General features: G+C 37.0%; 2 protein-coding genes across 5 annotated transcripts; one reads left to right on the top strand and one right to left on the bottom strand.

Moving 5' to 3' along the window:
• The first annotated feature begins 71 nt into the window (after positions 1 to 71).
• On the top strand, positions 72 to 13,153 carry LOC106171102 (hydroxyacyl-thioester dehydratase type 2, mitochondrial). 2 transcript variants are annotated; one of them, XR_015333143.1, is made up of 7 exons: positions 72 to 378; positions 1,011 to 1,093; positions 1,518 to 1,618; positions 5,614 to 5,766; positions 6,278 to 6,338; positions 6,988 to 7,041; positions 12,331 to 13,153. XR_015333143.1 is itself a non-coding variant. In XM_013551253.2 (6 exons), exons 1-5 carry the CDS (start codon positions 143 to 145, stop codon positions 6,996 to 6,998), a joined length of 492 nt encoding a protein of 163 aa, XP_013406707.1. In that variant the 5' UTR covers positions 81 to 142; the 3' UTR covers positions 6,999 to 7,041; positions 12,331 to 13,153. The 2 variants fall into 2 exon arrangements, 1 of the variants encoding a protein (XP_013406707.1); XM_013551253.2 differs by lacking the exon at positions 5,614 to 5,766 and having other exon boundaries at positions 81 to 378.
• LOC106171101 (isthmin) lies at positions 10,081 to 27,826 on the bottom strand. Of its 3 annotated transcripts, none has more exons than XM_087006254.1 (6): positions 26,444 to 27,826; positions 16,581 to 17,463; positions 14,398 to 14,529; positions 13,065 to 13,118; positions 12,310 to 12,721; positions 10,081 to 11,992 (listed from the first exon to the last, which is right to left on the bottom strand). In XM_087006254.1, the coding sequence occupies exons 1-6, from the start codon at positions 26,579 to 26,581 to the stop codon at positions 11,890 to 11,892; spliced, it is 1,722 nt and encodes a 573-aa protein (XP_086862380.1). In that variant the 5' UTR covers positions 26,582 to 27,826; the 3' UTR covers positions 10,081 to 11,889. The 3 variants fall into 3 exon arrangements, with proteins under 3 accessions (XP_086862380.1, XP_013406705.2, XP_086862381.1); XM_013551251.2 differs by having other exon boundaries at positions 16,563 to 17,463; positions 26,444 to 27,731; XM_087006255.1 differs by lacking the exon at positions 26,444 to 27,826 and adding an exon at positions 20,873 to 21,971 and having other exon boundaries at positions 16,563 to 17,463.
• Between the last annotated feature and the right edge of the window lie 111 nt (positions 27,827 to 27,937).

Raw genomic sequence — 27,937 nt, 5'->3', positions numbered from 1 at the left:
TGAGCATCACAAAAACTGTTTGATAAGTTACTCCCATTACTTCTGCTGAATGATGAATAACACTATCAGTCATTCTTGATTTAAATGAATCTAATTTCTGTCGATAGACGGCATTGTGACTCACTCTCACCAAGCGGTGAAGATGAATGTCTTCAAGAGTAGTATTTTGGCTTTAGCTAAGAATTTCAGAAAGTGTTCGAACAGGATAATTTCTTATAAAATTGGGGACACTGCAGAGCTGACAAAGACATTCACCAAAGAGGACGTGTCGGTTTTTGCTCAAATAACTGGAGACTCGAACCCAATTCACCAAGATGAAGATTTCGCGAAGTCGAGTTTATTTGGACGACCCATAGTGCATGGGGTATTGGTTAATGGGTACATTATAGACAGAACCATTATTATGCATTGATAGATCTTCGAACAAAGCTACAATGTCAGTTGTAACATGTTTTATAAACGTAGATAAAAGGGTCAATGTTACTCCCCGGTACTTTAATGTTTCATTCGGTGTCACTCCTCCTCAAATTACAATAGTTACTAACTACACTGTAGAATCAACAATGTTTTAACCAAGGAAAATGTGTGTATACACTAATAATGTTCTGAACAATAAAAACAATTTGACTTATGGTTAAGCTTAATGAACAATGATTACTTGTTTTTCTTGCATCTCTTTTCCCCCAGAAGCTGGTCTATCCCACTTCTTTTGTGCGCATTTGTCCTTTTTTCAACCATATTTAAATTTAGGTTATAACACCACCATTTTTATGACCATTCTGACAAAGACTTTAGACTGCAAGCAAATGTTAATTTCTGCATTTGTTGTATGTAACAGTTTTCTCCATCCACAGACTCCATCATTTTTTATATTACAAATTAAGTTTACGAGAAACTTTATGGGTCATCCTAGCTATTGTCTTTTCTATATACCTGTATATCTGGGATGATTAGGTAAAGGAAAAATGTGGCACATTACACTGTCAAATGTATTTGAATATTTGTTTCAGTTTGATATCTGCTGTTCTTGGCACCAAACTCCCTGGTCCAGGCACAGCAGTTTTATCACAAGAATTGAAGTTTCTATCCCCTTGTAAGTTTATACAATAATATTAACTATTTTTACTTATTAAGCTTTCATTTATCCCTGACAACTGTAGCTTTAGTTATGCAAAGCTATCTTAATTTATATATATTTGTATAGCTTTATTATCATATCTTGCATTCTATTTTCTCTAATTATGCCAAACTGGTTGACGAACATCTTTTAGTGAACATACTCTACAATAATTTGTCTTAATATATTTTTCAAATGTTGCTATTTTGTTAGATACAGAAAGCACTTTGAATGGCATTGCAGTCTTATTGGTTTCTTTTGTTTTTACTGACAGAGTCACTACACTCAAAGAAGTAAACATCCACAGATGAATGTGCTGTAACAATAGTTATTACAGAGGCATGCTCTGGGAATGATAGTCTGATATTTTACAGGTAATTGGATTTATTTGTTTTTACAGTATACATTGGGGAGCCTGTCACAGCTAGGATAGAAATCTCTAAGATGAATCGCCGTTTGGTACAATGTCAGGCAATTTGTTTCGTACCTGCTAGGGATAAGGTAAGACAATGTGCTGTTTTTATTTAATTGATGAAATGATTTAATGATGTAAATATGGGTACATGGGTGAACGTTTTCAGTATTATGCCTGATTTCAAAATTTTCAGTCTTCATTTTTACATTTTTATCATTTTTTTTCATATGGTCTAAATGCGGTGAGACATTGCAAGCTACGTTTTTAGGATTTTCAGTTTTTACAATTTCACCCATTTATTTATATATTTGCATTCATATTATCCAAACAATATTCAAAGTTACCCACCCCCCCCCACACACACACACTTTCACAAAAAATGTATATTTGATAAATAATTAAGTTTGAAGCCGTTTCAATGAGTTTGAGCCTTACTTGAAATTATTAATTTTCTGCATTTATAAACTTGTGTTATGGTATTTTAAGAAATAAGTGTAACTACTGAAGGAGGAGTGGAATAAGAACAGATATTAGTTCTAGGTTTTAAAAAGGCAGTCTTGTAATTTGTACAGCATGTTTAGAAAACACAATAACAAGTATGCCTTTCATGAAAAAACACAGCTGAATTGAAATAGCAACAGCAGATGGATCCATATGCTGTTTGATCACAACAGTTTCTTGTCCTTTATTATCTGAATGTTTTACAATGTGAGTGTTTTACAGGTGTAGCTGATTTAGAGGTTAATATGTGTCTATGAAGTTATTATTCATTCTACAAAGCAAGGGAGATTGTTTTCAATTTCAGCATCTTTAGGTACCGTGACCTTTACATTTTTCAGTATTTTTCTTCTAAGAGACAATAAGTGCAGAATGAAGTCTAGGACAAACAGGAAGTTTTCTGATCATAGTGAAAAACAATTTTATATAGTTCCTTAAATGAAAATTCAGTGCATTTTTCCTGTTATTGAGGTTTTTACCTTTGGTTGTGTACCATGAGTATATCTTCAAGAATTTTTGTTTTGATGTCAACAATCCTGAAATGTTATTGCATGAAAAGGTTTAAGAAGTTGCTTTCTGTTTTGAGTTGATTTCATTGATTAATATATAACACTCTAATTTGAATATTTTAGCAAGAAAATTAAAGATAAACATGTCATACGCAGAATTTACTGAAAATTATGAGATTAAAAAAAACAACAAAAAAACATTGGTTCCAGTTATACTAATAATCATTTGTAGAAAAATAATACAATTCCTTTTAAATCTAACTAAAGCATTAGGTCATTTCTGGTAGCTGACATAGTGTTTAGCAAAAAGCTTGAATTATGAAGATTAGCTTTACCTAAAACCAACTTCCACACCCATGTTTTTATCTGAGATAATGGGATTACTTTATCCTTATGGGTAAACTTTAAAATCCATTTGGGGCTGTCAGTGAAAATTGCTTGGACATTATTTTGACCTTAGAAAAATAAGGGCTAGAGGTTAATCAAATAAATTCTTTGCCAAATGAAATACAGTAAGCTGTGAGAAGAGAGCTTGGTCTCCGTTGAGCTGAAACCACTTATATAGATTACTGCACCATAACCGTGATTGGTAAAACAATACAACGTGAAATCAACCCAAGCTGACTTATGTTTGTGAGTGTGGGTCTCCCTCAAGCAATAGTTGTTGTTTAATGCAAAGACAACAAATTTGAAGTTACAGTTTCGTCTTTTGAAAGGTCAGAAATTCGCCAGTAATTGTGGCGGACATGAAGTACCATGTTTCTCAGCAGGATGGGAAATAAGTGCAGGTGGAAAGTTGCAGTACATCCCTTTTGACTGGATTGAAATCTTACTCTTTTCTAAAGACTTGTCAATGCAAGTCAAGTTATAAAAATATTTATTTTATTATTTGTTTATTTATTGGGTACAAGTACATTTTACAACAAATGTGACCTCATGATATGTTCTATAACTGTGGTGCTAAAATTACAATAACAACTCAAAAACAAAATAGGCTTTAGAGAAACAAGTCAGAACTTTTTCTTTCTTTTCACTGAAAGAAAATGTACAGAATCTATAAATATGATCACTAATGACAAAAAATTCTGGGATCTAAAAAAGACCATTTAGCTTTTGCAATCTGAGTTTGAATTACTAAAGATCCAGAATCAGCATGTATTGGTAAAATAATGTTTTAACTGTTAGAATCACTTTTTGGGGTCTCTTCTGCAAGAACTTGTGTAGCTCTACTACTAGTATAGGTTCCAACTGGTATTGCTACAAGCAGACTCTACCAGGTCTCGTGTGTGTGTGTTCCTTTTCTTTTGTACCCAATTAATCTTCTCTCTCTCTCTGTCTCTCTCTCTCTCTCGCACACACACACACACACACACACACACACACACACACACACACACACACGCGCGCGCGCGCGCGCGCGCGCGCGCGTGTTTGAAGGTAATACAGAGATCTTTTTTCATGATTTTGATAAGTAAAGAAATGGTGTGTGAATTATACATTTCCTTTTACTGTTATAACATTTGGGATCAGGTACTTAGAATTTCAAACCACATTTCAGGTTTAAGGACTAAGGCTAAGGGCTAATGACATAAAAAAGGAGTAGAAACATGTACAGCATGGTACAGGATTTGTTTAACATCAGTTTACCTCTCAAAATAGTTACTGAATGGTGGAGGTAATGGAACACAGCCCCTCTTTTTGTACCCTGCCAGACAACTAACTAACAGAGCTAACATGTGTTTACAAAATTGACCTTTTCCCTCATTTTGTGTAATCTTGCTGAGGTATTGGAAAAAAGCCTTTGATAGCTGAAACAAACGCGCTTAGCCAGGATTTCTGTTGCATTTGCTACATTTAGTAAAGGTTACACTTTTTGCATATGGAAGTGGAACTTTTTTGGTAACATCAACTTTTTTTTACAAAAGGTCATATTAGGTAAAAGATTCAATCTTTATATGTTTTGAAAAAAGTTTTTAGCCTTTGAAGACAATATCTCTGCTGTTATTAGGTTTTGATCCAAAAAATGAGCTCTTTGTTCATTTAAAACTTTTTATATATTTTAATTACTCTGTGTAACAGAAAAAGCTTAACTGTTTGAGGACTGTCCCCATATTGAGATAAATTTTACAAGTTTTTCTTAAGTTGTCAATAATAACAATATATTTAAAATTTGAGATTCAAAATACACAATAATTGCATTGTAAATAACTTGTAAAAATATGATAAATTCCATTTAAACACCAAAACGGCAGTTATCGCAGTTATCCTGAAATCTGTGCTTACCATCAGACCACGTGGAGCTCTGTGGTTGGGTACCCTCCGTAATAATTTCTTAAGAGATCATTACAAAAAACACACTGAAAAAAACAATTTACAAACATTGAATGTTGGAAAGGATTCGTTAACAATAGTAAGTATGGGAACATCATCATTTACCTCAGGAAAATCCATTTTGGGGCACTTTCCCAGTTAAAATGAAGAGTTGTTATCCTTTTTATTTGACAAGAATAAATATAGAAATAAGGTGGGACTCAATTTGTAGCAATTTTGCAGATTGCTGAAATTATACAGATTTTGATAGATTAGCAATAATTAACTTTTCTTAGGCTTAAGCCCATATATCTAATTACCTAACAGTTGAAAATAGTGAAAATGGTAATCAATTCATCAACCACTTTAAAGATAAGAATCATGTTTTCATGTTTCTGTGTAAGAAAACTGTAGATTAATAATTGGTAAGAACTTAAATATTCAGAAGGTATATAATGTTAGGCAGAAGCATGGTGAATGATTTTGGTTTTCATTAGTGTAAAGAGATTGACATTTTCAGCCACAACTTACCAGCATCTGTCTGCCTTAACAACATATACATAATATCCAACAGATATCCCTTAAGGGAATAATAAATTTGGCGTTGACTGGGAAAATACAAAACGAAACTTGGTCTGTTCACATGTTTATGACCTTTACAGAGAAAGTTTTACGCAAAGCTCACTTTTATTTGTTTCACCTTTTAACATAAGAATTCCTCTGAATACCTGTGTTTTATTTAACGAGGTGATCTGTTGTTTAAGGGCCGTTTGCTACCTGGAGGGGAAGGTCGACTGCATCTACTCCTATTCAGTGAGGTTGAAACAAGGCATACGTTACCATGTGGTTCTGTGTTGATACTACACTGGTTCTCATTTTACTTCTCATCATAGCAAGAAGCAGAGAATGATTCCCAGGTTAAGAACTTGGCTTTTTGACTCCCTCCAGCCTTGAGGTGACAAGTCGGGCTGATATTTTGTTAAGCTCAATGTACATTGAATTAGAGGAAAAAAGATCGTGTGTGCTGGAAGCGTAGGGTTTTTTACCTATGGCAGGGAGAAAAAATCCTAGCAAGAAGTTCTCAAATTTCAAAAAAAAAAACTTCAACAAAATCTGTATTTCTTTATTGCTGAATGTTAAAAGATTAAATGATAATATATCTAAAACTTGCTTATACTTTTTAGTTGAAGAATAGAGACTTGTAAAAAATGTTACTTGCTGGCTCTGGTTTGTGATATAGTACTAGGAATAGGCAGATCTCTCATCCTGGCATCCATGGTTGGCAATATATAGATATTATTTATATTATGTCCAAGTTACTGGCAGTAAATAAAGGCAGATGTTGTTGTGATATATTTTGTATATTTTACAAGAATTTTACTGCAGCAAAGTTCGTCACATATTGGTGTTATCTTTCACATCTTTCAGATAATTCTCACTGGCACTGTGAAACTCTTGGCTCCAAGTGGTTTGGACCTTAACTCACATGGTAGGTATTAATGGTCCCGAATAATCTGAGATAGCCTGATATGAGGCTCTTGGTACACTATTTGATGTCATCTGAGGCTAGAGAAAAATGCAAGAAAGATGAAGAATGTGAGGTGGGTTAACTTTTTAGTGATAAGGGTGAAATCCTATGCGCCAGGAAGTGTTCTTAAAAAGCAATACAGAAGTGAAAGAAGTGTTATTTGACATGGATAAATTGTGTCACCTTTTGTTACTGCACTGCACTCACTAGTCTTATCATTATTATTGACCCCACTCTTCTACAAATAATGCCAAACTTCACTTGATTTTATGCTAATCCACAGGATTTGGAGTTATCTGGGATGATTCCCATTTTCAAGAGATAATAAATTGGCTCAGTTTGACATTACTATAAGGCATAAAGGCTGTAATTTATACTAATATTTGGTATCAGACTCAAAGGTTCAAAATATGTTGTCAGTCGCTTTATAGATTTAATATGTAGGATAAGCTGCAAGCAATTAGCCAAATTTCATAAAAATTACTTCTAAAATTGAGCTCTTATATATTATTAAAAGAAGTTTTAAGTATTACTCATTCATTAAAAGAAGTTTCAAGTATTACTCATTCTTATTTCATTAACAAACACTGATCTTTTTAAACATTTTTAGAGACCAGTTGAAATGACATTTGATGGTTGGTGACACAGGCAAGTTTTCATCAAGGTATGGCTACCTAGCCTTAAGATTTCTTTAGCACAGCATTATTACTCTTCATGTCTTTTTGAAGGACCATATATATATATATATATATATATATATATATATATATATATATATATATATCACAAGTTTAAATTAATTCTGTTTCATTTTGAAAAAGCTTTGGTATGTTAATAAAAAAAAATGGGGTATATTTGAAATACCTCGATAAGGGTTGTCAGTTGTACAATAATAGATCTCCCAACAACAGCTAATAGAAGCCCCTTTCCCTTACCTCTGTGCGCCATTTTTGTGGTGGTTCCATAGAAAGGGTGTGTACTAACTGCATTCCTAGGTAGAAACTACTTAAACAAATATATCCTCATTCCCTGATGAAGATGTCTTGTTAGACTTTGTAATATTGGACCGATAATAACTCTTATTTTTTGAAGTTGTTGGAAAAATATATCATGTAACTTTTATTTTTAGCTCTTGATGAAAGAATGTATATTGTAGTTTTGAGTACTTGACACAGCTGATGACAGTATTTGCTGCCACTTCTATAAATTTTAATGTTAAAACACATTCATTATGTTAAAATACATTCACATGTGCATCAAATATCTTCATCCCCATTTGTTTCAGGTGTTATGCTGTCATTAATGTCATAGCAAATAATAGATCCACACAGTTAGAATACTGTTATGTTGGCAACCTGCACATGGAGGATCAGTCAATCAAATGATTAAAAAAATATGCGTGTACAATAGGCAAGCATATAACTAATTCTTGAGCAAACAATCTGACCAGTATTTGGCCTGCACCACAGGTTTTCCTAAGTTCGGATTGAGATGGCAATCGAAATGTTGCATTTGAAACTCGTTTTTGTAATCATTTAATGATGAAAGTTGAAAAAATAGATGTGTTCTTAATAGAATGGTGTTATTTGAGGTGCATTTGGCATGTTTTGTACATTTTGGTGTTTTTGTAAAAAAAAGCATGCGTGACTGTGCTAGGTGATCTGGTCTTGGTTGAGCTGTCCCCAAAATAGATATTAGACTGAAAAGATACCAAGGAAAAAATCTCTCCATCCCTGAAACAAATGAGTCAATTTCATTGTAGGCAGTTTTAGGAGGACCAGCACAATCATTTCCTCGTTATGGTAATTGTTTATTTTCATTTGTAAAAAAAAGGTCAGGTGTTTTACTGTTTTATACTCACACCAGATGTGAGAAGAGGGGAAAAAGTGGTGGGAAATTGACAATTGTTTCTAGCCCGTTGAGATTTCAATGAAAAGCACATGTAGCAGAACAGATGGAGGTTTTCAGCCTTGGTACGGTCAGTCCTTTTTTTTTTCATTCATTCCCATTGAAAAGTGAACAAGAATTCAAGTTGTATTTTTTTTTCAACTAAGGACTGAGTAATAGTTTTCAAAAAGTCTTTCTTAAGGTGTTACTTTCAGATTTGTGAAAGGACTTCATCTTTTAGAAACATCTTTTATCAAGATTTCTGCAGTTAAAATTTTATTTTACTTTTTTTCTTTCATTCATTCATAAGATATTTTGAAGTTTTTGTTAAGAACGTTAAACAAAGTTAGATGTATCAAAAAGGATTTTATCTGATATTGGTCATATTGGTCATTTCTGTACTATTTTACTTGAGACACCACCATCTATAATACGTTTTGTATGTGGAACTTTTTCTTAGAGCATGAAGAACTGTAGTATTAGTTTTGTTTGAATATATGATGTATTATCTAAAGTTATTTTTACTTGCAATTGATATCTAAAATGGCATACTAGTATTTTATGACACCTTGAAATTAAATCTGTTCTTCTTCATTAATGTCAGTATAACTTTATGGTAAACGGTTGATTCTGCATTTAAAAAGGAAGGGCATATAAACCTGATGCCCTTTAAGGAGTTGGAGTTTTTGATAATTAGGCCCCTCACATTTAGTTCATCATGTTGAAAAACAATTGTTTGTGTATGTGTGCTATCGTAGCATTCAGTGGAATTCAAAGGAGGCTGCCAAAGTCTCCTGTCGAGAGCTGTTGTGTTCATCAGTCAAGACCACCCCGTAGCTCAGCTGGGATGGATCCAGCCTTTTAACACTGACATGTTCCATCTCTACAGATAGGCACTTTATTTTTATTGATGGGTGCAAGGTTGATTTTGGAAATCATTCAATCAGATATTTTAATAAGAGGTGGAAAAAATTTGGGCATAGATGGTTACACCCTTGATCTTCTTTCATTGGGGTGGTTCAGAATAGCTATTGTACAGCCACATCCAAGGGATTTTATCTCACAGCTCTAGATATTGAGACCATTTTAAAGAAATAACTTGGCAACTGGTTTGTTGTTAATGGAAAGTGCACTCACTAGTGCTCTCCTGAAGGAGTTATTTATCTGCAGGCAAATTAAAACAGCCACACATGTATACCTAGCATGCAGTTTCATATTTGAAAATGCAATGGCACTCTTGTATCCTAAGACGTATTTAAATACCTCTCATTTTGTTGATAATGTAAATTATGGATCTCAACAAATGCATCTTAGTGCTACCTCCTTGGACATATTTGATGACATTGTGTGCTTGGTGTAAGATGGGAACATCGGGGATAGAGTTTCAGCTAATGTCAGGTCAGGTCAAATAATTCTTTTAAAGATGGTGTCATTGACTCACTTGGTAGTAACAATTTTATTGAGAAAAATAGGTGTTGACTCAATGTTTTAACCTTGCGATGATGAGAATCAACCAAAAACCTTTGCCAAATACAAGGATCGAGCTTTGTCACAATGGGACAATATAAATATTCTAAAGCTTTATTTCAAATCCAAATTAGACACCTTGCATTTATGTTTTTATTCTTGTTAATACAAGTAATGGACATTTACCATAATCAGAAAGGCATTTTCATTCCAGGCTTTTTTGCCATTATTTGCATTGTATTTATTAATTGCCTTGTATTTTTATCTAAACATCATCTCTACTTTAAAATTACTGAGTAGATCCATATGTGGTTAGAACACAGAAACTCAGTGGAACAGACACCTATTGTTTTTGTAATTTTTTTTATTATGTATCCACTCTTAATATCTGTTTTCTTTGCTGTACATATTTTTGTAAATAATCAATTTATTGCAATTCTATATATTATTCAAATTGAAAAGAAAAATACAACAAATAAATAATAGAAGTCTCTTTGGGACCCAACTCTTTATGATCATATGACATGCAATTCTGAAAAGAAAGTGCAAAGATAATCAGTTAATACTTATAATACGTAAATATACATCTCCCTGAATGTGATGTTTTCTGAGTATTACATGTGAGAGATTACATATTTCTTTGGCATTTATAGGTGCTTTTTTCAGGCACCTTGTTCTAGCTTTGTCCCTACCCTTTCTTTCACCCTAAAAAAACTTTCTGGACGAATAGCTCAGTAACATACCAAGGTGTCAACTGATGATGTTTTTTTTATATCATTATTGCTTCTATTATACTGTTTTTTATTCTTGGCCACACCAATTTAAGCTGTAACAAAGCTATATTCATTCAAAATTGTCATTCCTTTCTTACACATTATTAACAATATTGTGTATTTTATGGTCTCAGAAATGTCCATGGCAATAGACAAAAGTCACCTGAGCTGGGGGTAAATTGTTTATTATGAAACCAAGTCCCACGTCAATAGTAAGTAGATTAAGAAGATTATTGCTTCTGATAGTGCCCTGAGTTGGAACAATTACCTAGTGTTTAAGACAGGTAACATCATTCCTTCAGCTCTCCACATTTTATCTGCTAGTCTCAGTTGGATCATATTCTGGCAAATAATGAAATACCAGGCCTTATTATCTGCCCTGACTAAATGGGTGAGCTGTGTGGATGATCGCCCCCGGAGGCCTGTAAATACACTGTTGTACTGTGTTTGTGCAAAATACCCCTGTACCTTCATTAAATGAGGGTTGAAATTTGGGTTTAGGAGCAACTGCTGTCTCTGGTATTCTAATTTAAGGACATGAATTGCAGTGTCATAATGTGATCATACATACTAATTGGCTTCTTATAGTGATTGTCAGTCAAATAATTGATATTCATAAGTCTTATATTAGTGAAAGAAAGGTATAAGAAAATTGTGATATAAGAGAAATGGTTCCAGTGAATATCAAGTATTTTCTTTCTTTTCTGAGTTTAAAGATCAGATAATAGCTCATGTTGAATTGTCTAGGGTCCTAAAAACAGTCAATTTACTCCACCTTATTACCCCACCCCCTGATCATTACTGACAGCCTAGCCAACCTCACACTGTATACTACACTTGGGGTCTTTCATAACAAGAAGGTGTGGCCTGGTATGTAAAGTGTCATTTTGACTAGAAGTTATATTGATTTGTAAATGAGTTCCAGAAGACACAAAGGTTGCTGTACATTAAGTCTTGTATGTGGTCACTCTAAATGATCTGTCTGTCCCGATTACTGTATGACTGAGCTCTGTTATTATGATGTCTAAGCAGTGGTAGCAGAAGTCATTATGGTCATTACATTGCAGCAGCTTTGGAATTTTCAGACATTTTGACACACATGTACTTGTGTTGATTATTGGGCTCAAGTTAATACAATATATGTCATTAGCCTTTATTTTGGACACCACCTCTTAGGACCTCTCTGTCTTTTGCCTGGGATGTGTACAGTACCCCATTTCAGTTCAATTTTTCAGGTCTCTCCAGCAGGTCATTTATTTCAAATACTTTAAGTGACCCACAGTGGCTTGATCAAACAAGGGCTGCTGGGTCAAGCAAGGACTGCTGGCATGAAGTGTGTTTTTTTTATCTCCCTCTCCCTCTTCACCAGTGTTATGTTCTAAAACCTATCTGAACTGCCTTGCCTTTGCCTTTTGCTTCAGAAATGTTTCATCAGAAGGGTTGACTGTGCATGTCCTATCATTGTTGGGAGGCCTGACTTGATTGTACCTGCACATCAATAAAAAACATTAAGTTTTCACAATAACAATAATTTGAAATATACATAATGCATGTAGCCAGCTGTGAGTATAAACATACCTAGTACTAATGTGAACCAAATCCAATTTTTGACTGAATGAAAATTGCATGCATTATTGAAGGTATGGTAATTATCAACTTTTGAAAATGGCAATGGAGAATAAGCTTTTTATTCTGGAGTGGTAATTCTTGATATCATTCACAAGAAATTATGCCAAGCAACAAGTTAAACATTGATGATTTTTAAAGGAAGTCATATTCACATTTGTCCTCTACAAACATCTTACTTTGTCCAGTCTCCCTTGCAGATGATCCACGGCAAGATGTCCACTTTGTGGTGTAGAGCTGGCGAAACTTCTGGACTGATCAAATATGGCGTCCCTGCCCCTGGACCACGGGATATCAGGCGCTGATAGTTGTCATAGCAACACTGCTGAGCGGCAAGGTTGAGTCGACCTAGCTCTATCCTGGAGAGAATGCAGTACGACGCTCCTGGCTTGTAAACGTCCAGCCTGTACTGGGCCCCACTGACATCGTGCCACAGAAAGAACTGTTGACGCTTGTGGTCCCATATGCGCTGGTTGTAGACCAGATTGATGGGGTAGTAGCAGGGACAGCTGGGGAGGTCCTTCAGCTTGGCCAGATATTGCAGCAGATATGGGTTTTTGCATTTCATCCAACTGTCACAGTTATCAAACTCTAAAAAATATATGCAGATATGTCTTTCTACATAAATGTATTTTATGAACAATGATTGTTTTGTATTTAGACAAAATTCATCATTGGATTTATGGCAGAACATTTCTTTTATGCATTTTTCCAAGTTTGACAATGTTGCTGTAACAGAAGTGAAACTTTTTCATTTTGCACAGTTTAGACGCTGTGTGACACATGTTTCAATCAAGCATGTCAGTTGTCAAATTCAGCAATCACAAGGGAGTAGAATGTCCCTTTTTTATGTACAGACACAATATATGTCAGAGAAAAAGTGGAGAGAATAAAAATTACTTATCAGTATTTTTATTGAAAATGAGTGTCTTACCTGTGTCTAAAAAGTCACCATCATTTTGCTTATTATGTTCAGAATCTGATTGAGCTGAAATGTAAAATTATTTTTAATGACTCTTTAAATTTTTTTTAAAATAAAAGCCAATTTCAATAATGTATAATTTGACACAATATTTACATATCCTGTCTCTGTAGTTATGCTTTAATGCACAGGAAAATGCTATAAAAATTATTTATAGCTTTAAATGAATTAGATTCAAGAGGGTGGGAGGGGCTCTTTCCAATAGCCCAAGTCTATAGCAGTATATGTGGTTCCTGACAGTTAATGTGAAAAGCTAACAGCATGATGACCTTGGTGGCCTTCCTAGTAGGTCTGGGGAGGATCCCGGGTTAAGTGAATGGATAGGTGATTGCTCACGTATTTTCAGTGAAAAGTTTAAAGAGATAACATGCAGAAATGCTGTAACATTGATTTATTTGGTCCAGGGTAATTTGTTTTATGCATGTAACAGATTTACGCCAGAGGCAGAGTAGAAAAAAACAGTAATTAAGGTTGAATTATATCTTGAGGCTTAGTAGGTATACAGTGAAAACAACGAATTTATTAGCGTAAACTGCATTTCTCAACAGTGATTCACTGAGAAAGGTATGTTTAAAATGGCTCAAACTTAAACCTATTTGAAATCCAAGGCCAAACATTTAGCCTATGGACATTTAAAAGTTGCTGGTATTTTGTTTGGTAGCCAAATGCAAGACAAGAAATGTCAGTATTACTAAGGATGTAAAGGAGGTTGTACGTGTTTTCAACTCTCCCACGAGAGTGATTTTTTAAAAAGAATTTGCATTGAAACTAGCCACGAAGGACTTTATCGCTTTTGCTAATAGAAGTATTTTGATATTAAAAAAAGGGTTGTATTTGTGTAAGATTCGTTTAAATATGAAAATGGACCTATCGTTTGATTTTTTTTCACTATTTTACATCCAAAGAAACTGAAGGGCGTTTCATTTCACTTGTTTCATTATACTTGTAATTCGCAAATTAGGGGGTGTCCCTTAAATATGCACCGTTCAGTTTTACCTGCGTAATGTTCGAAGCACGATTTGAACATACTGATTAGTAAAAAAAATCAAGCAGGGTTATTCCACAAAAAAGGTGAACATTTGAGTCACGTCAGTGACACACCCTTTTATATCCATTTTTAATCACTGATAATTTCTTTCCATAAGAGACGGTCCTGTAGTATAAAACGGCGAAAATAATTGGGCAAGTGAAAAATCATTCAATCACTGCAAATTACATGTTCGCCACTGACGGGATTCAAATGTTCACTATTTTGTGGCATGACCATCATAGAAATTCCCCATACCCCCACACTCCTTCAGAAGACAGTATCTATTCTCCCGGTTTGTGCAGTCCTCCCCACATCGCCGCTTTCTCTGCTGCTGCCCGTTACCACACGTTGTACTACATGGCGTCCAAGCACTCCACTCCTCAACAGCTGAATAATAAAAATGGGAGAAAATAGTGAATTACAAAACTGCGATGTGCCCCCTCTGCGTTCTTGTGCAGTTAAGGAGGCGATGAAGTTGTTCTATAGAAGAAAATCGACAAGTGATACACTCTCGCTAACCCATGTTTTGGGTCATGTTTATTTGAAAGATCATTCAAGTTAGTTCTTTGCAAGTAAAACCAAGGGCAGTCCTTGTTGCAGTTTTCAGGGATAGATCTGAATGATGTAAGACAAGATGGAACAATGGGCTGCGGATGGCAGTGTCAGCCATGTCGATGATGTTCAGATATCCGCTGATTTTTCTGATCTTGTGCGGCATGCAGGCATCCACACTTAACTGCTTTGGTAACTATTAATTATTTGATTTCGTTTATGCTCTGATTTATTTTCGCCAATATAAGCCTTCAGATCCCGTGTATTTGTTTTTGACTTTTTTTCCCCTAGATTATCAATCTTATTATTTCGTTTCATTGTTTTTGTACCGGTAATTGTCTCAGAATGATAGAAGATATTGCAGTAATCTGTACTTTGCAACTGTTGCTCGTTAATATGTTTGGGTGATTGACCACTCCCTTTCTTCACACACCCTTAATCACTTCACGATGAAGCCAACAGCCCTGCAGCCCCATCTACCATTAGTCATAACAGCGACCGTATTACAATCTGTTGGCGGAAACCGCAAAAGCAGCAGTGTTTCAATTCTTAACACATTGCTGGCAAAAGGTTGAGAAATCAACCCTGTGGAAAATAAATGCATTCAGAATTCGCAAGGAAAATATTAAGAAATTGTTTTTAGAAAATGAGCTGCAGACATTTGACAGCTTTTCCCTTCCCTAATGAACGTCAGTTACTCGCCCGGGAGCACTGGGGTAATTTCTGACATGTTCCCCTTCATATGTGTGCAATTACAACACGGATATCACACTCGGCCTGTGAAACTTGTTCGAAAGAGCGGACTGAGACCGAAGCTCAGAATCTCTTTATGTTTCGCAGTTGCGTTACGTCCCTGTCTTTTTAGCGTGACCGTGGCAGACGTGTTGGTGTTGGCCTTGCTACGCAAAGGTCGTGGCAGTCACTTTCGACAATGGGTCATTTTCTGCTTAAGTTCGTTTATTTCTTTGCAGTTTTAATTGCCATGTTGAATTCAACCTTCCGACGAGCTGAAAGTCCATTTATAACCACGTAGCTGAACGCCAGCTTTGGATATTTTCAGATTACCCTGAAATTAGACTCGACAAACCAAGCAAGCGATATCCAGGGAAAAAGTTATAAACTGGAATCGTTAAAGGGCTGAAGTCAAACTCTTATCCACTTTTCGACGAGAAATAAAGTAGTTCGGGCATTCCCCTAACCCCACTGCAGATGTGTTCTGCCTGATATGTTCCTTCTTACAACTAATATACACGTATAAGTTAAGAAAGGCAATACGCATGCTGTTAGCAGAAGGTACTGTTTTGGGGTCTACTACATTTTCTATTAAAACTGTTAGCTGATTGTTGAAATTTGCACGTCTTTGGGAGGGGTTCATTTTACGCGCGACGGTTCAATTGTTTTGGGAAAAAAAACAGTCATACAGAAAGACGAGACGAAAGTAATGTGCAGTATCATTGCTGAATCTTCCTTACTCCATTTGTTAGTACTTAATATAACCATTATAGCACGCCTGTCTCTTCTGATCGCTTCGTGTGTTTAACCAGCTTTATACGAATGCAGTATTCAGCGTATTGAAGACGTTCGTATTCGGATTTTACGGACGACCACCGATAAAGGCACAAAAAAAAAATGAATGCACCCCCTCATACAGGAATATAATGTATCCAAACATTGTATAGGAAAAGACGAAAAATATACACTGCCTCTCCCGATTCTTTTGACGGCTTTGGTTTTGCTGAGCTCTTTTCTTTACTTCTCTTTTTAAAGAAAAAATATCAAGAATATCTAAATAAGGCGAAGGTCACTGGGACAACCTGATTACTTTCTATCATTGACATTGAATCTGGAAAAAGTTAAGAAGCACTTACTACTCCCAGAACCGCTACCTGTGTCGTCATCTATTTCGTCACTCGGAACCACGTGATCATCTTTTCTCGACGAAGGCAAATCAGAATCCCGCAGGAAACTTGAGATCAGTTTGCCTTCCGTGTTCTCTTTTAACTTTGGCGTGGTATGCTCATAGCTCTCAGTTTCTTCCACATTTTCTTCGTCAAGTTCGTCTTTTCCCTCTAATTTGTCGTGTAAAACTTCTATTGTGACCTCTATGTTAGGATTGATTCCTTTTTGTAAACTTAATAAATTGTTTTCTTTGGCACCATAGGATAAAGACGTCCTTTCGTGTTTTGTTTTATCATCTACAGATGCGTCTGTCAAATATAGATCACCATCCAGCCACTTATTAAATACGTCTTTTATTTTTTCCTTTTTAGCCTCTCTATCATTAACATCCTTAAATGGTGATACATCGGGAATAAAAGAACTGCTGACTGGCGTATGGGTGGTGGTGCTGTGTGGCAATTTGATTGTTGTTATCCGTCTTGTGGAATGTCTACTTTGTTCAGAATGCCTGTGCCTATGTTCATTTCCCTGTGTTACTTTGTCCATTTTAACACCGAGAGCACCATCGCCATTATCACCATTATTGTTATTATTATTATTATTATTATTATGTACAAATTGAGGTTGTTTCGTAGTTCGAATAATGATGTTATCACTGATTTTTTTGCTGTTAACCACTGTCTGAAGAGCACTGTCAGTGACACTGTGTGGGTATTCCTTATGAGTGTTGCTATGGTTCTTGTTTTGGTATCTGTTGCCATGGCTGTGGTCGCTATGCCCCAGCGCTGGTACAAACTCGGGCCTTTTCGTTACCATGGTAGGAGAGTCTGTATGGAGGGGTTCAGCTGTGACGGTCACGACTGAAAGGACCTGAAATGATCAAGTTTCTAATGATTAAAAACTAAACCAATAAGTGCTCATAGCCACAAAAATACGTCAACAAAAAATACATCCGTTTTTATTCAAAGAGCAATTTAATGCAGCTAAAATTTACAAGCTCATTTATAGACGGAAGTTGAGTGAAAAAAGGCACATCTAAAGGAATTCACATTTTACTTAACGTAGTTATTTGATTGAGTTAATTGACATTATTGCTATTGTTTTTGAAGGCTTATGGCAAGTTGTACTAGATCAAAGTTATGGAGCTCTACTCCGACACACATCAAAGTTTCCTCGGTCTGGACTCCATCCAGCAGACACGCTTTGAATTCCCCCAAATGTTTCCCCATGAAATTATCGTCTCGTGTAAATAAAAAAAGACTATCTAATATGCGTGTATAATAAAACATTTGATCTCAAAGTAATTAAGAAAATAAATTACGTTTGTAATAATTAATTTATTATATTTTCTGTATATGACCCAATCCCCATTTGTAACACGGGTCTAATCCAAGGATTTGATCAAAGAAGTAGACAGCAAATGCACGTTTAGAACAGAGTGCGGCCAAATCGAATCCCACTTCAAAGCAGGGCCGACAAGGTATATAAAAGGAACCACAAAGACAGACGTAAAACAAAGGCTAAGGCGTCCTTAATTTAGGTTAATGAAACCCCAGGGGGAATCAATGCCATATCAATACGTGAGACGCCGTGAAGGGGTTGAAAGTGACCCTTAAACAATACATCTCACCTCACACTATTATATCGTCTAATTTCATTTACAATAGTTAGACCTCCACTGGTCAGTGACAGTATTAATTTTTGCCAAACTCTTAATCTGAGAGTGCGCTGTTGTGCTCGGGTTACCTAATATTTTCAATCGTAAGAGCAAGCAGCCAGGTTGATATTTTACTTTCATCGTTACCGGACTCTTGATTCACAGGGCGGTGTATATACACTTAAACACGTAACCTTGTGATTGATACACTGGGAATAATCCTGCGCTCTAGAGTTACATAAAGCTTTTTTTGACTACATTAAAGGTGTAGTATCCTGGGGAAGTACGACCAGTTACCATTTTCAGAGAAAAATCAAACCTTTATTAGACGGGTAGGAATGTAATATTTGCATTAAAATAAAAGCGTATTGTCCTCTTACCCTGAGGCTAATTATGAAAATTTGTAATTAATCAAGACGGTTATTCCATGTTCATCTGACTTTAAACATTCTCCTTTGGGTTCAGTGTAAAAACAAGGCATTTATCAGCATGTACATTTCGCCCTTGAATGTAATGTTGCAACCTGTTGAACCGGCTCAGATTTTGACAAATTGGGTTTGCCTGTAGAATTGCAAGACAGACGCTCAGGCCTTTTTTAATGCCACGTTTAGAATGTTGTAAAACTAAATCGCCACGGCTCCAAAACTTGCTACCAGCCTCCCAAATAAATTGGACTAAGGAAATAAGCATTATAAACGATCAATGTTTTGTGAACGCATAGTAAATGAAACAGTTTTAATTTTATGTCAGTCACACTACTACATGAAAACATCTGTCAATAGACCAGGGAAAATTGTCGCATTCTCCATCCGATAAACGATAGAACTTGAGGGGAGGGGTGACGTTAGCAAAACGGCAACCCAACGACTACCAACGCTGTAAGAAATGACTACATATTAATGTAAAAAACAACTTTTGATTAAATAGAATCAAGGAGATGTAAATACACTGGAAAGTAGTCACGCTGGTCCCGGAGGGTTTTTTTTCTCAGAAGCGTTATCTACAAATCTTAAGACCCTGATTGCTAGGTCAACTGTGCTCTTGCTATTGCTAGTCAGTTGTTCTATCGTCTGTTATTGATTGATTGTATGTCCGTTTCATCGTGATCTTAGTTCCCGAATAAACGTATTTCTTTATTCGATTCTTAAGCCCTGTAACCCGTCAACAGATCACCGTTCACTTACTTTACCAATACTTTTACTTCCACAAAGAAATGCAAGGTCTCCTATGAACGCAAATAAAGTGAGAAGATCGAATTTTTAACTTGTTTATTTGAACGTAACTAGACGGTTAATTAAGTCATACGCTATAAGATTCAGTCCGAGATTGTTTTCGTGTAATGCATGTAAAATTGATATGACCTTTGACCAATGAAAGGTGTGCTCTTTTTATGCTCAAGAATCACACGCCTTAACTTAAACAGCAAATATTATCGTGCCCATTGATTTTCACTTTCGCTGTCACAAAGGTTAATGGCATTAAAGTGACGGGTATTGCAATAAAACATATTCCTATCAATACATTTCAATTTCGGGGGTAATTAAAATTGAAAATCATTGCCGCTGAATTCAATAACCAAGACATCACGTACAAAAGCCAATAAAAGCCTACTGTGTTGTTTCCCTCTTTATTATTGAGTGTTAATGATCATTAAATTTATAATATGGCAGGTAATCATTTCATTAACTTGTCACGTTTACTTTGAAATTAAGTATTATTTTAGAACCAATTAGTTCTTTATTTATCGATTATAACCTAATTAACCTCCCATATAAAATTAATTTTATAAAAATTTGATTGTGTAAAAACTAATTGACGTGATCACAAATTCGCCTACGACTCGCAAGCTTTTGCACAAAAAAATTGAAACGTCCTGGAATTAAAACTAACCTCCTCCAGAACATCGAATCTGGGATACGGGATTATTGTAGATTAGCAGCATAACTTTGTCACCCCATTTCGTTTCTCGCTTCAGCGCAATGCTGTATGCCAGGAACTAAACTTTGGGACCTTGTGAATGCTTTTTGTTGTTTGTTTTGGTCATTCATAAACTCATGCGCTTAGAGGAGTGGACTTTTATCGGAGTGCTTATAAAATTGTTTAAAATCTTCACTTCCTAGTGAGCCAAGCATCCCCGTTTTAACGAGAATGTGTAGGCTTCAACATTGTACTGGGCTCATGGAAGATGTACAAAGCTTTTGGTTTTATATCCGTTAACACTACCCATTGACGCACTGATCGTTGCATTTTTCTATCGCAGTGGGTTGTGTTAATACTTTTCAGATCGAGTTAATCATAGAAGTCCCAACGAGTGCGATGTTTCTGTATGGTGACGATAATTTAAGTCGCTAAGCAAAATTTCAGAGATGACAGTGACAGTATCCAGTTGTCTGTATGTGTGGCAGTGACTGTCAGGACTGTAACTGACAGGAGCTAGTTTCCAATAATCATAGTATTTGACATTGACATTTGCTTAGGTGACAGTTACCAAACTGTGACACGAGGTGGTTGCCAATAGTCAGAATCCTTGACAGTGACATAGGCAAAGGTGACAGAAACGAAAATGAGACATAAGCTAGTTGTCACAGTCGTTGACTCGGTTGACCGTTACACGACACTTACCATTACAAGCAATCCCCATAGGACGGCCTGAGAGCAGCGCAGGGGAGACTGTAGCATATTATAACCCTTGTCACTTCAGGTCGAAGGTGTTTTAGTAGAAACTAGTGCTAGGAGTTGTAGAGAGGAAAAGAACCAGTAACCGCAGAAAAAAATGCACCGTACAAAATCACTCAAGTCCATGTAACCACATTGGTTGATACGAAGCTGCTACTGCAACGCCTTCACACCCATGGTCTGTCCGGTCAGTCCTCAAGCCATGGCTAAAGTTAGTAAGAAGCAGTAGGCCTAGTGGACACTTGATTTAAGCTGAATTGTAAACCCAGTGGACGGAACATTATTGGATTTCTGAGATTAGGTTCCACTAAACTAGCAAATTAGCACAATAATCTCATGTCACTTAAGGGGCGGTGAGCTTTGAAATCGACAATTTGAATTTCCCTGCTTCCAGGGTAGCGTTCGTGTGGGGTTATCATTTCGGCAAAATCGGACTGTGCATTTAACCCAGGTACTTGGGTGCTTTTTGATAACAGTTATATCAGCAGCGAGGACGACAACAACCAACAGGTGCAAATAATGTAATTGTAAAATATTAGAAAAGTTTCAGTGTTGTCCGATTTCACGATACTGTGGATTCGTCAACGATCCGAACTGAGACGTGAGTGCAATGACTCGTTCTGTGAGTGATAGTCGCTAGTCTGGCGTCTGTGATAATGACAGTGCTTACCTGTACTTAACTACATTATGGCACTGTTATTTCTTAGAGTAAACGGCACGGTGCTTGGGGAAGCACTGAGTCGCGCGTGAACACCGATAGACGAATACCGGCATTCATATTCAACAGGTGACAGAGTAATTGGGGTGGATTTAACCCGCCAATGTCACTGTCGCATGGGTTTGACAGATGGATGGCACCTGGCGAGGACTTGATTTATCTAAAGTAGTTGTGTAATGGCAGTGGTGTGCTGATGTCCTAAATAGGACTGACAAGCATTTATCATCAGCCTCACGATATTTGCATTTAACTGGAAATGTTTACAGAAATAAAAGAAATCTCGCAGGTAATTTCATAATTCGGATTCCATTGTGACTACGACAGAAAATATGCTGTCAAATGCTTTCGCAGGGTTAGAAAATTTTATTCAGCTTATTTAATTGTTTTCGATTTTTTTAGTCTTAATCTGGTATTGATATTGGAATATGGTAGCAACGAACCAGTAATCCTCTCCTCAAAAATCTGGTTATTATCAACCGAAAATGTGAGTTCTTTTTTTTTTTTTTCTTTTTCTTATACACATTTGTGTACGTCTTGTATTTCATTCATCTCAACGTGCACGTACACGTCTTCCACAGGAAATGGTATCTTCAAACGTAACTACATTATATGAAGCTTCCACTTGAAATGAATACGTTTATATGCTTTTAAATTATCCCTAGTTACGTATATTTTCAGTTGAACCTAGAGTCAATCTAACTCAAAGTGGTAAAACCATTGAAAGTGAATGTGGCTGTTCGCATTGCATTTCAAGAACTTGGGAACGATAGCGTTCAGATTTTGGTAATTCTTATCACGTGTCAATACCTCAAGAAAGAGCGTTTGACAATACTAAGTGAAAGGCATGGGCAACGCCTATGTCCCCCTTTTAAAAACTGTTCCTTATTGCTATCTTAACCACTTTTTATCTAAATCAGGTCTAACGACTGTTTTTGTACTTCATTCCGTGCAAGTTACCTCTTGTTTATCAGTATATATATATATATATATATATATATATATATATATATATATATATATATCACTGAAGGTGGCAAAGCAAGACTCCTGAAATGAGCGGGAATGGTAAAGGTACGGCCAGTGAGCTACATGAGTTAGTAACATAAGAAACACATTGTTTTTGCCCCGATAGTAACGCGACAATGCCATGCCAAGTGAACTGCAACCTATCCAACAAACGTGCTCATTTTACAGCATTTCCTTCAGGTTTGTTTCCATTTGTCCTGAACTGAAACTCGGGTCACAGTTGGTCTACTGCCCCGGGGTATTGGCCGGGTTACAACTTCAGAGCAGGTCTTGCTGGGACTTCAAAGCTCGGGGTTTCTGGTTGCTCGTCAGAACAGTGGGGCTGCCCCAATCGACTTTTCATCAACAAATACGCGTTTACTGCGAATTACTATTGATAACAAAGGACGGCTTTGGAAACCCAGAAAAACCCGCAGTGTTTCATAAAAGTGGCGAACAGGCAGTTATTTCGGAGGTGGTGTTCTCCGCCTCTGTGTCTTATTTATTATTTTTATCCTAATTTTTACCGAAGCATAAAATGAAGTCGTTTCGTCAAAGGTGCTTCGTTTTTCCTTAAGCAATCACAGTTGTCTGGCAATGGCTCACCCAAATCTACCGCAAAAGACTTGTTATAAGACATAAAATTTTGTAAAGGCAATGAACCCCACTTTATATCGTGCAGTAGTTTACTTTTCATATACAAATATACACAAACCAATCTATTTTCCTGCAGACAAGAACATATACAAATCATAATCATACCAGTTTGAATTGTCTTGCTAAAGTAATCTCGATGTAAACAAGAAAACATCCCTGATTTACCTACCCTAAGTGGGGACTCGCGTGCTGTAAAAGACCTCGCGTGCATGTACCCAAATAACTACGCGCACGACCTCTTCTGGCTTAGGGTTATTTTGCAGTTGCAATTTAGCAAAGATCAGAGTCGACGTCAGTGCACTTTAAATTGATTCTAACTCGATTTTTAAATCTGATAAAAGACATTTTTAGATATCCAAGTCAGCAGAAACGGGAAAGTGCCATGTTAACTGAGCACGATATAAGAAGTTGCCTTTGAAACCGAAAGAAAAAATAACAATAAAAAACTTGGAACCTATTAAAAGTGCTTTTTCCAGGGCTCGGTGAAAACTTGTGTTACTTCCGACTCGTGGAATCTTAATTCAATATTGATCTATTCCAGTTGGAAATTAGACGTTATAAGTCACAAGTTCAAGCCATTGTTAGAAATGGAAAAAGACTTGAGTAGCTGCATGACCAGCAGGCAGCGTGTTGTGAGAAACCAAATCAAAGCTTTACAGTAAATCCATTTTGCCTCTTACGGTTCATTTGCTGGCTCTTGAGGGTGCTTCCAACCTAGGACCCAGTATAATGGTATACTGGACCCTAGTTCCAATGAATAGCCCCCCTGATCTCTGATATACTTTTGGCTTATCTGAACACCATTTATTTATAGTTAAATTCGTCTTTTCTGACTTTTTCTTATTTTTTCAAGGTATTTCTGTTGTCTACACCTGTTGATCCGTCACCGTTTAAGGTGTGTTGCGGTTTTTTTACATCACTTCCGTACTTTACAACTTACTTTATCAAAAAACAAAATAACCCTTAACCTTTCACATAAAACCCAAATCACATATTATGGACGTTGGTAACTGTTTCACAAGAGAAAAAATATTTTCCCATTCCTGCAGGCAAAAGCGCTGCCCCAATCTTTTCCAACGAGATTCACGGTGAGAAGTTAATTTAATTCCCCAATATATACAAGTGTGAACAAGTATTACCAATAATAATGGCATAATCTTTGTCACTTCTAGCCACGCTTTACTGCTCTTCATTGTAGTTGCGCCTCATTGGAATACGTAGCTGTGTTTCCTCGGTGAAAACCTTAATTACAAATCAAACAGCAAATGTTCGCAAATTAATTTCATCGTGTAGTTTCCCCTAATTTAAATAAACAGAAACAGAAACACAGTAATTGACTTATTGGTCGAAGCTGTGTTCGTCGCTGTGTCAAAGTCAAGCTTGATTGACACTGGCTAGATAATTAGATTTTCGAACAAATTATAGCGAATCAACCTTTTCTCACAACACTTCGTATGGTAAGAGCAGGATGGATTTCAATGGCGCTCTCAGATCATTGCCAATCTACGCGGGCGCTCTTTCATCTCTCTTCAAACCAATATAAGTTTTGTTGAAAGAAACAACATCACAGCTTGTTCTCACGACTTGAATGCAAAGTCGCTTCATTAGACGAAACCAGTGAAAGCGTTATGATAGTATACGTTGCACCAAACAAACCATTCACTTTCTAAGCTTTATCAATCCTTTACTTTCACACGATACAAGTCCTTGAAATGGATATTTTTCCCATTGTTATGATTCGCTTTTTCGGTTCGACTGCTTGATAAACAATATTGTGCTATGCAATTGATACATAAACGGACGCAAAATAACGGTTTTATGCGCCCGCCTTCAACTTTGTTTGTACTCATATTTATATCACCCCATAAATTTCGGACAACACGTAAAGTTGGGTGTTATAAGAGAGATTTAAAAGTAGAAAAACTAAAGCATAATGCACCCTTTCTCTGCTTGTTTACCCAGGAAGACTAAAGGATTCGCGGCAGTACGTTTCCTTCCGATTTTCAATAACTTATATGTAGTAAATTTAGCGAGAAAAGGTCAATTAGACCATGATGGCATACTTATAATATAGCTTTTTCTTCTCCATTATGCTTTCTCCACATCGCTCGGCACCGCAACGCAAACACGGGACACTCGGCTGTTGTTGAGAGGCACTTTGTTCGGGGCAACATAGCTAGCATACTTTATCTGTTTCTATAACATCATAACAATGACAATTAAAACAGTGAACTCAACGGAAAACAGACTGTGGAATGCTCGGTCCACAAAGCCTGAGCACCCAGCCCTACCACCTCCGGTAGAAAGCAGTGAAAGCAGAGGTGAGATGATGCCTTCTGTCCCAACCGTCGAACAACAGAGCTCGCATTACAGCGTCAACATGCAGTGAACACCTGTGGCGTAGACCCCTACACACGGCGTTCTCAACCGTTAACTTTGCGGTTTGCCAGCTTTTCATTACATCGCACTCACTGTCTCTAAACCAGCTGGGCTAACAGTGTAATTTCGAGGACCAATTGAAATTTCCTATCAAATTGATTCATTTTATCGACAAATGCCCTAGAATTACTGCTGCTGTGCACGTGAGAACATTAAGATACCAGGAGTTTTAGGGTATAAACAACATACATTGAGCTCTTGTTCAAAAGGGTATTAGGACGTGCAGTTTTTCAGCGAACACACGCACTAACGTTTGTGTTGCCAATCTTTTAACCCCTTCCACCACTTCCGTGATGAGTGAGGAAAAGATCAATTATGAGAAAAATGATCTGTTCCACCACACAGAAATAAGGTGCGAACGCAAAGAGGAAATCACTTGACTCTGCCCTTTCAAGATGCCCTCTTCATCAAAGAAAGGTGGTGAATGATGCCTCGCATGTAAGATTAGCTATGAAATGCTGTGTTACACCCTTTCTCATTCAACGTAACATGCCATTACCGTTCCTTCTTGACATACGATATACTGATACGAAATTCCAGGTACGCTGTGCTAACCGGTGCAAACACCAGAGATCGCTGAGAGAGAGAGAGAGAGGGAGAGAGAGAAAGAGAGAAAGAGGGACCTTTAGAGAGAGGGAGAGAGGAAGGATATTTTAGTGAGAGAGAGAGAGAGAGTGTTGAGTGCCAAGTCCCCCTACCTGCCCCTGGTCCATTGGTGTGGGTGCTGGAGAACCGTCCAAGTGCCCGGACAGCTTGATGATAAACACCACCACAACCGCCAAGAGCCCGGTCTTACTCAATACCATGATAACATCGTTCCTGTGCTTGCATCTCATCAAAAAAGTCGTTTTGGCCCCGAAATATGAGATGTAAATGAAGTAAAACTGGCCTACACGCTTCTGTCGATAAGGTATAGACAGGATTAATACGAGCTGGCGGTCGCTCGTTTTGATGCACCGTGTTCTGTCACATTTCACTGGGAAATTCCTCAGTAAGTTGAGAGGTACTTAGGCAAGTAGGATTACCCCCTGTGTCCGGCGCCTCCGAACTCCTTACACCGTCTGAGGGAGAGTTTTAATGGCAAATAGGTTTATATTAATGTTATATGTAATCCCTCTGCACCGGAGAAAACCCAAGACGTATTTTACCTTCTTGTATTATAAACTCTCCGGAGTACCACTAAATTCATACACGGTCGCCGTCAAGTTTAATTGCCAAGCTGGTGGTGAATTTCAAACCTCAGTAAGTTCTCTTTCCAAGAGTTCAAGTACTTTGCACTGTGAGAGCCCCGATCCTTGCTGACCGCATACTTAGAAAAATGCCAACTGGAAAAGAGCGGAGAAAACAGCGCCCTATCTTTCACCGAGTGCCGCAGCTGCCCCTACTAGCGCACCGGCATAAGTGCAAACCCGCGTGCTCGAGCGCGAGCCAAGTTGCCATACAGTGTGTGAGGCTATTCCGTAGAAAGAAGTACCGCCGAACTAAGCATAGGGGTTTGGAGTGGCAAATCAATGCACCGCATTAAATAAGCTTGATGGCCAGCTACCATCTCGGGCGCATGCCAATTTTTATCACGGATTCCAGTTTTGACCAACGTCAATACAAGTATGTGATGCTGGAAGGTAAGAGAAGAGGTCGAACGATGATGCTCCGGATTTCACTTGCAACCTCTTTTGAAGTCTGCCGACACACCAACCGTTTCTTTTAGAGCTACGTACTCTTCTCCTCCCCTTTTCTGATTTTGTTAAGTAGTCTTGCCTTCTTCAAATACTTTAAATCTACTGATCCCCCGAGCTCGAGGTTTTACATGTTCAAAGGAGCAGGCCAATTCTTGAGCTTAAAAGAAATACGTAAACTAATATCTTCCCCTTAGGAAATTCTGTGATCAAAGCTATGATTTTCCGAGTTCATTATACCTCTGGAAACACATCATAGGTTTTCCTGCTTTAAAAGAAGTCACACACAAACAGACTTACTAGTGTACTATATGTCGATAGGTGACATAAATTTCCCATTTGATTGGTCGATGGGCCACAAGGAATCGACCAATCATGTATGGTGCGTTTTACACGCGCCCATTCATCAGTGCGCGCAGAGAAAAACGCGTTAATACTATAAATAGCTACAAATTTTTAAGTGATTACTCGGTCACGAAGAAAAGTTTTCACGGAGTATCACCGTGACCAGCTAAC

The sequence above is a fragment of the Lingula anatina genome, chromosome 2 (genome assembly GCF_051362555.1).
Source record: "Lingula anatina isolate TDL-2025a chromosome 2, LinAna3.0, whole genome shotgun sequence".
Classification (NCBI taxonomy): Eukaryota; Metazoa; Brachiopoda; class Lingulata; order Lingulida; family Lingulidae; genus Lingula; species Lingula anatina.
The sequence above is the reverse complement of the archived record's forward strand: the minus strand, read 5'-3'. Positions and strand labels throughout refer to the sequence as shown.

Excerpts from the sequence above, each read along its gene's own strand:
- LOC106171102 (XM_013551253.2), top strand. The coding sequence starts at position 143 with ATGAATGTCTTCAAGAGTAGTATTTTGGCTTTAGCTAAGAATTTCAGA. Across the intron at positions 1,094-1,517 it reads ATTGAAGTTTCTATCCCCTT|TATACATTGGGGAGCCTGTC; the intron begins GTAAGTTTATAC and ends TTGTTTTTACAG. Across the intron at positions 1,619-6,277 it reads TCGTACCTGCTAGGGATAAG|ATAATTCTCACTGGCACTGT; the intron begins GTAAGACAATGT and ends CACATCTTTCAG.
- LOC106171101 (XM_013551251.2), bottom strand. The coding sequence starts at position 26,581 with ATGAGATGCAAGCACAGGAACGATGTTATCATGGTATTGAGTAAGACC. Across the intron at positions 14,530-16,562 it reads AGGTAGCGGTTCTGGGAGTA|CTGTTGAGGAGTGGAGTGCT; the intron begins GTAAGTGCTTCT and ends TTTATTATTCAG. Across the intron at positions 11,993-12,309 it reads TGCAAGGGAGACTGGACAAA|GTACAATCAAGTCAGGCCTC; the intron begins GTAAGATGTTTG and ends ATTGATGTGCAG.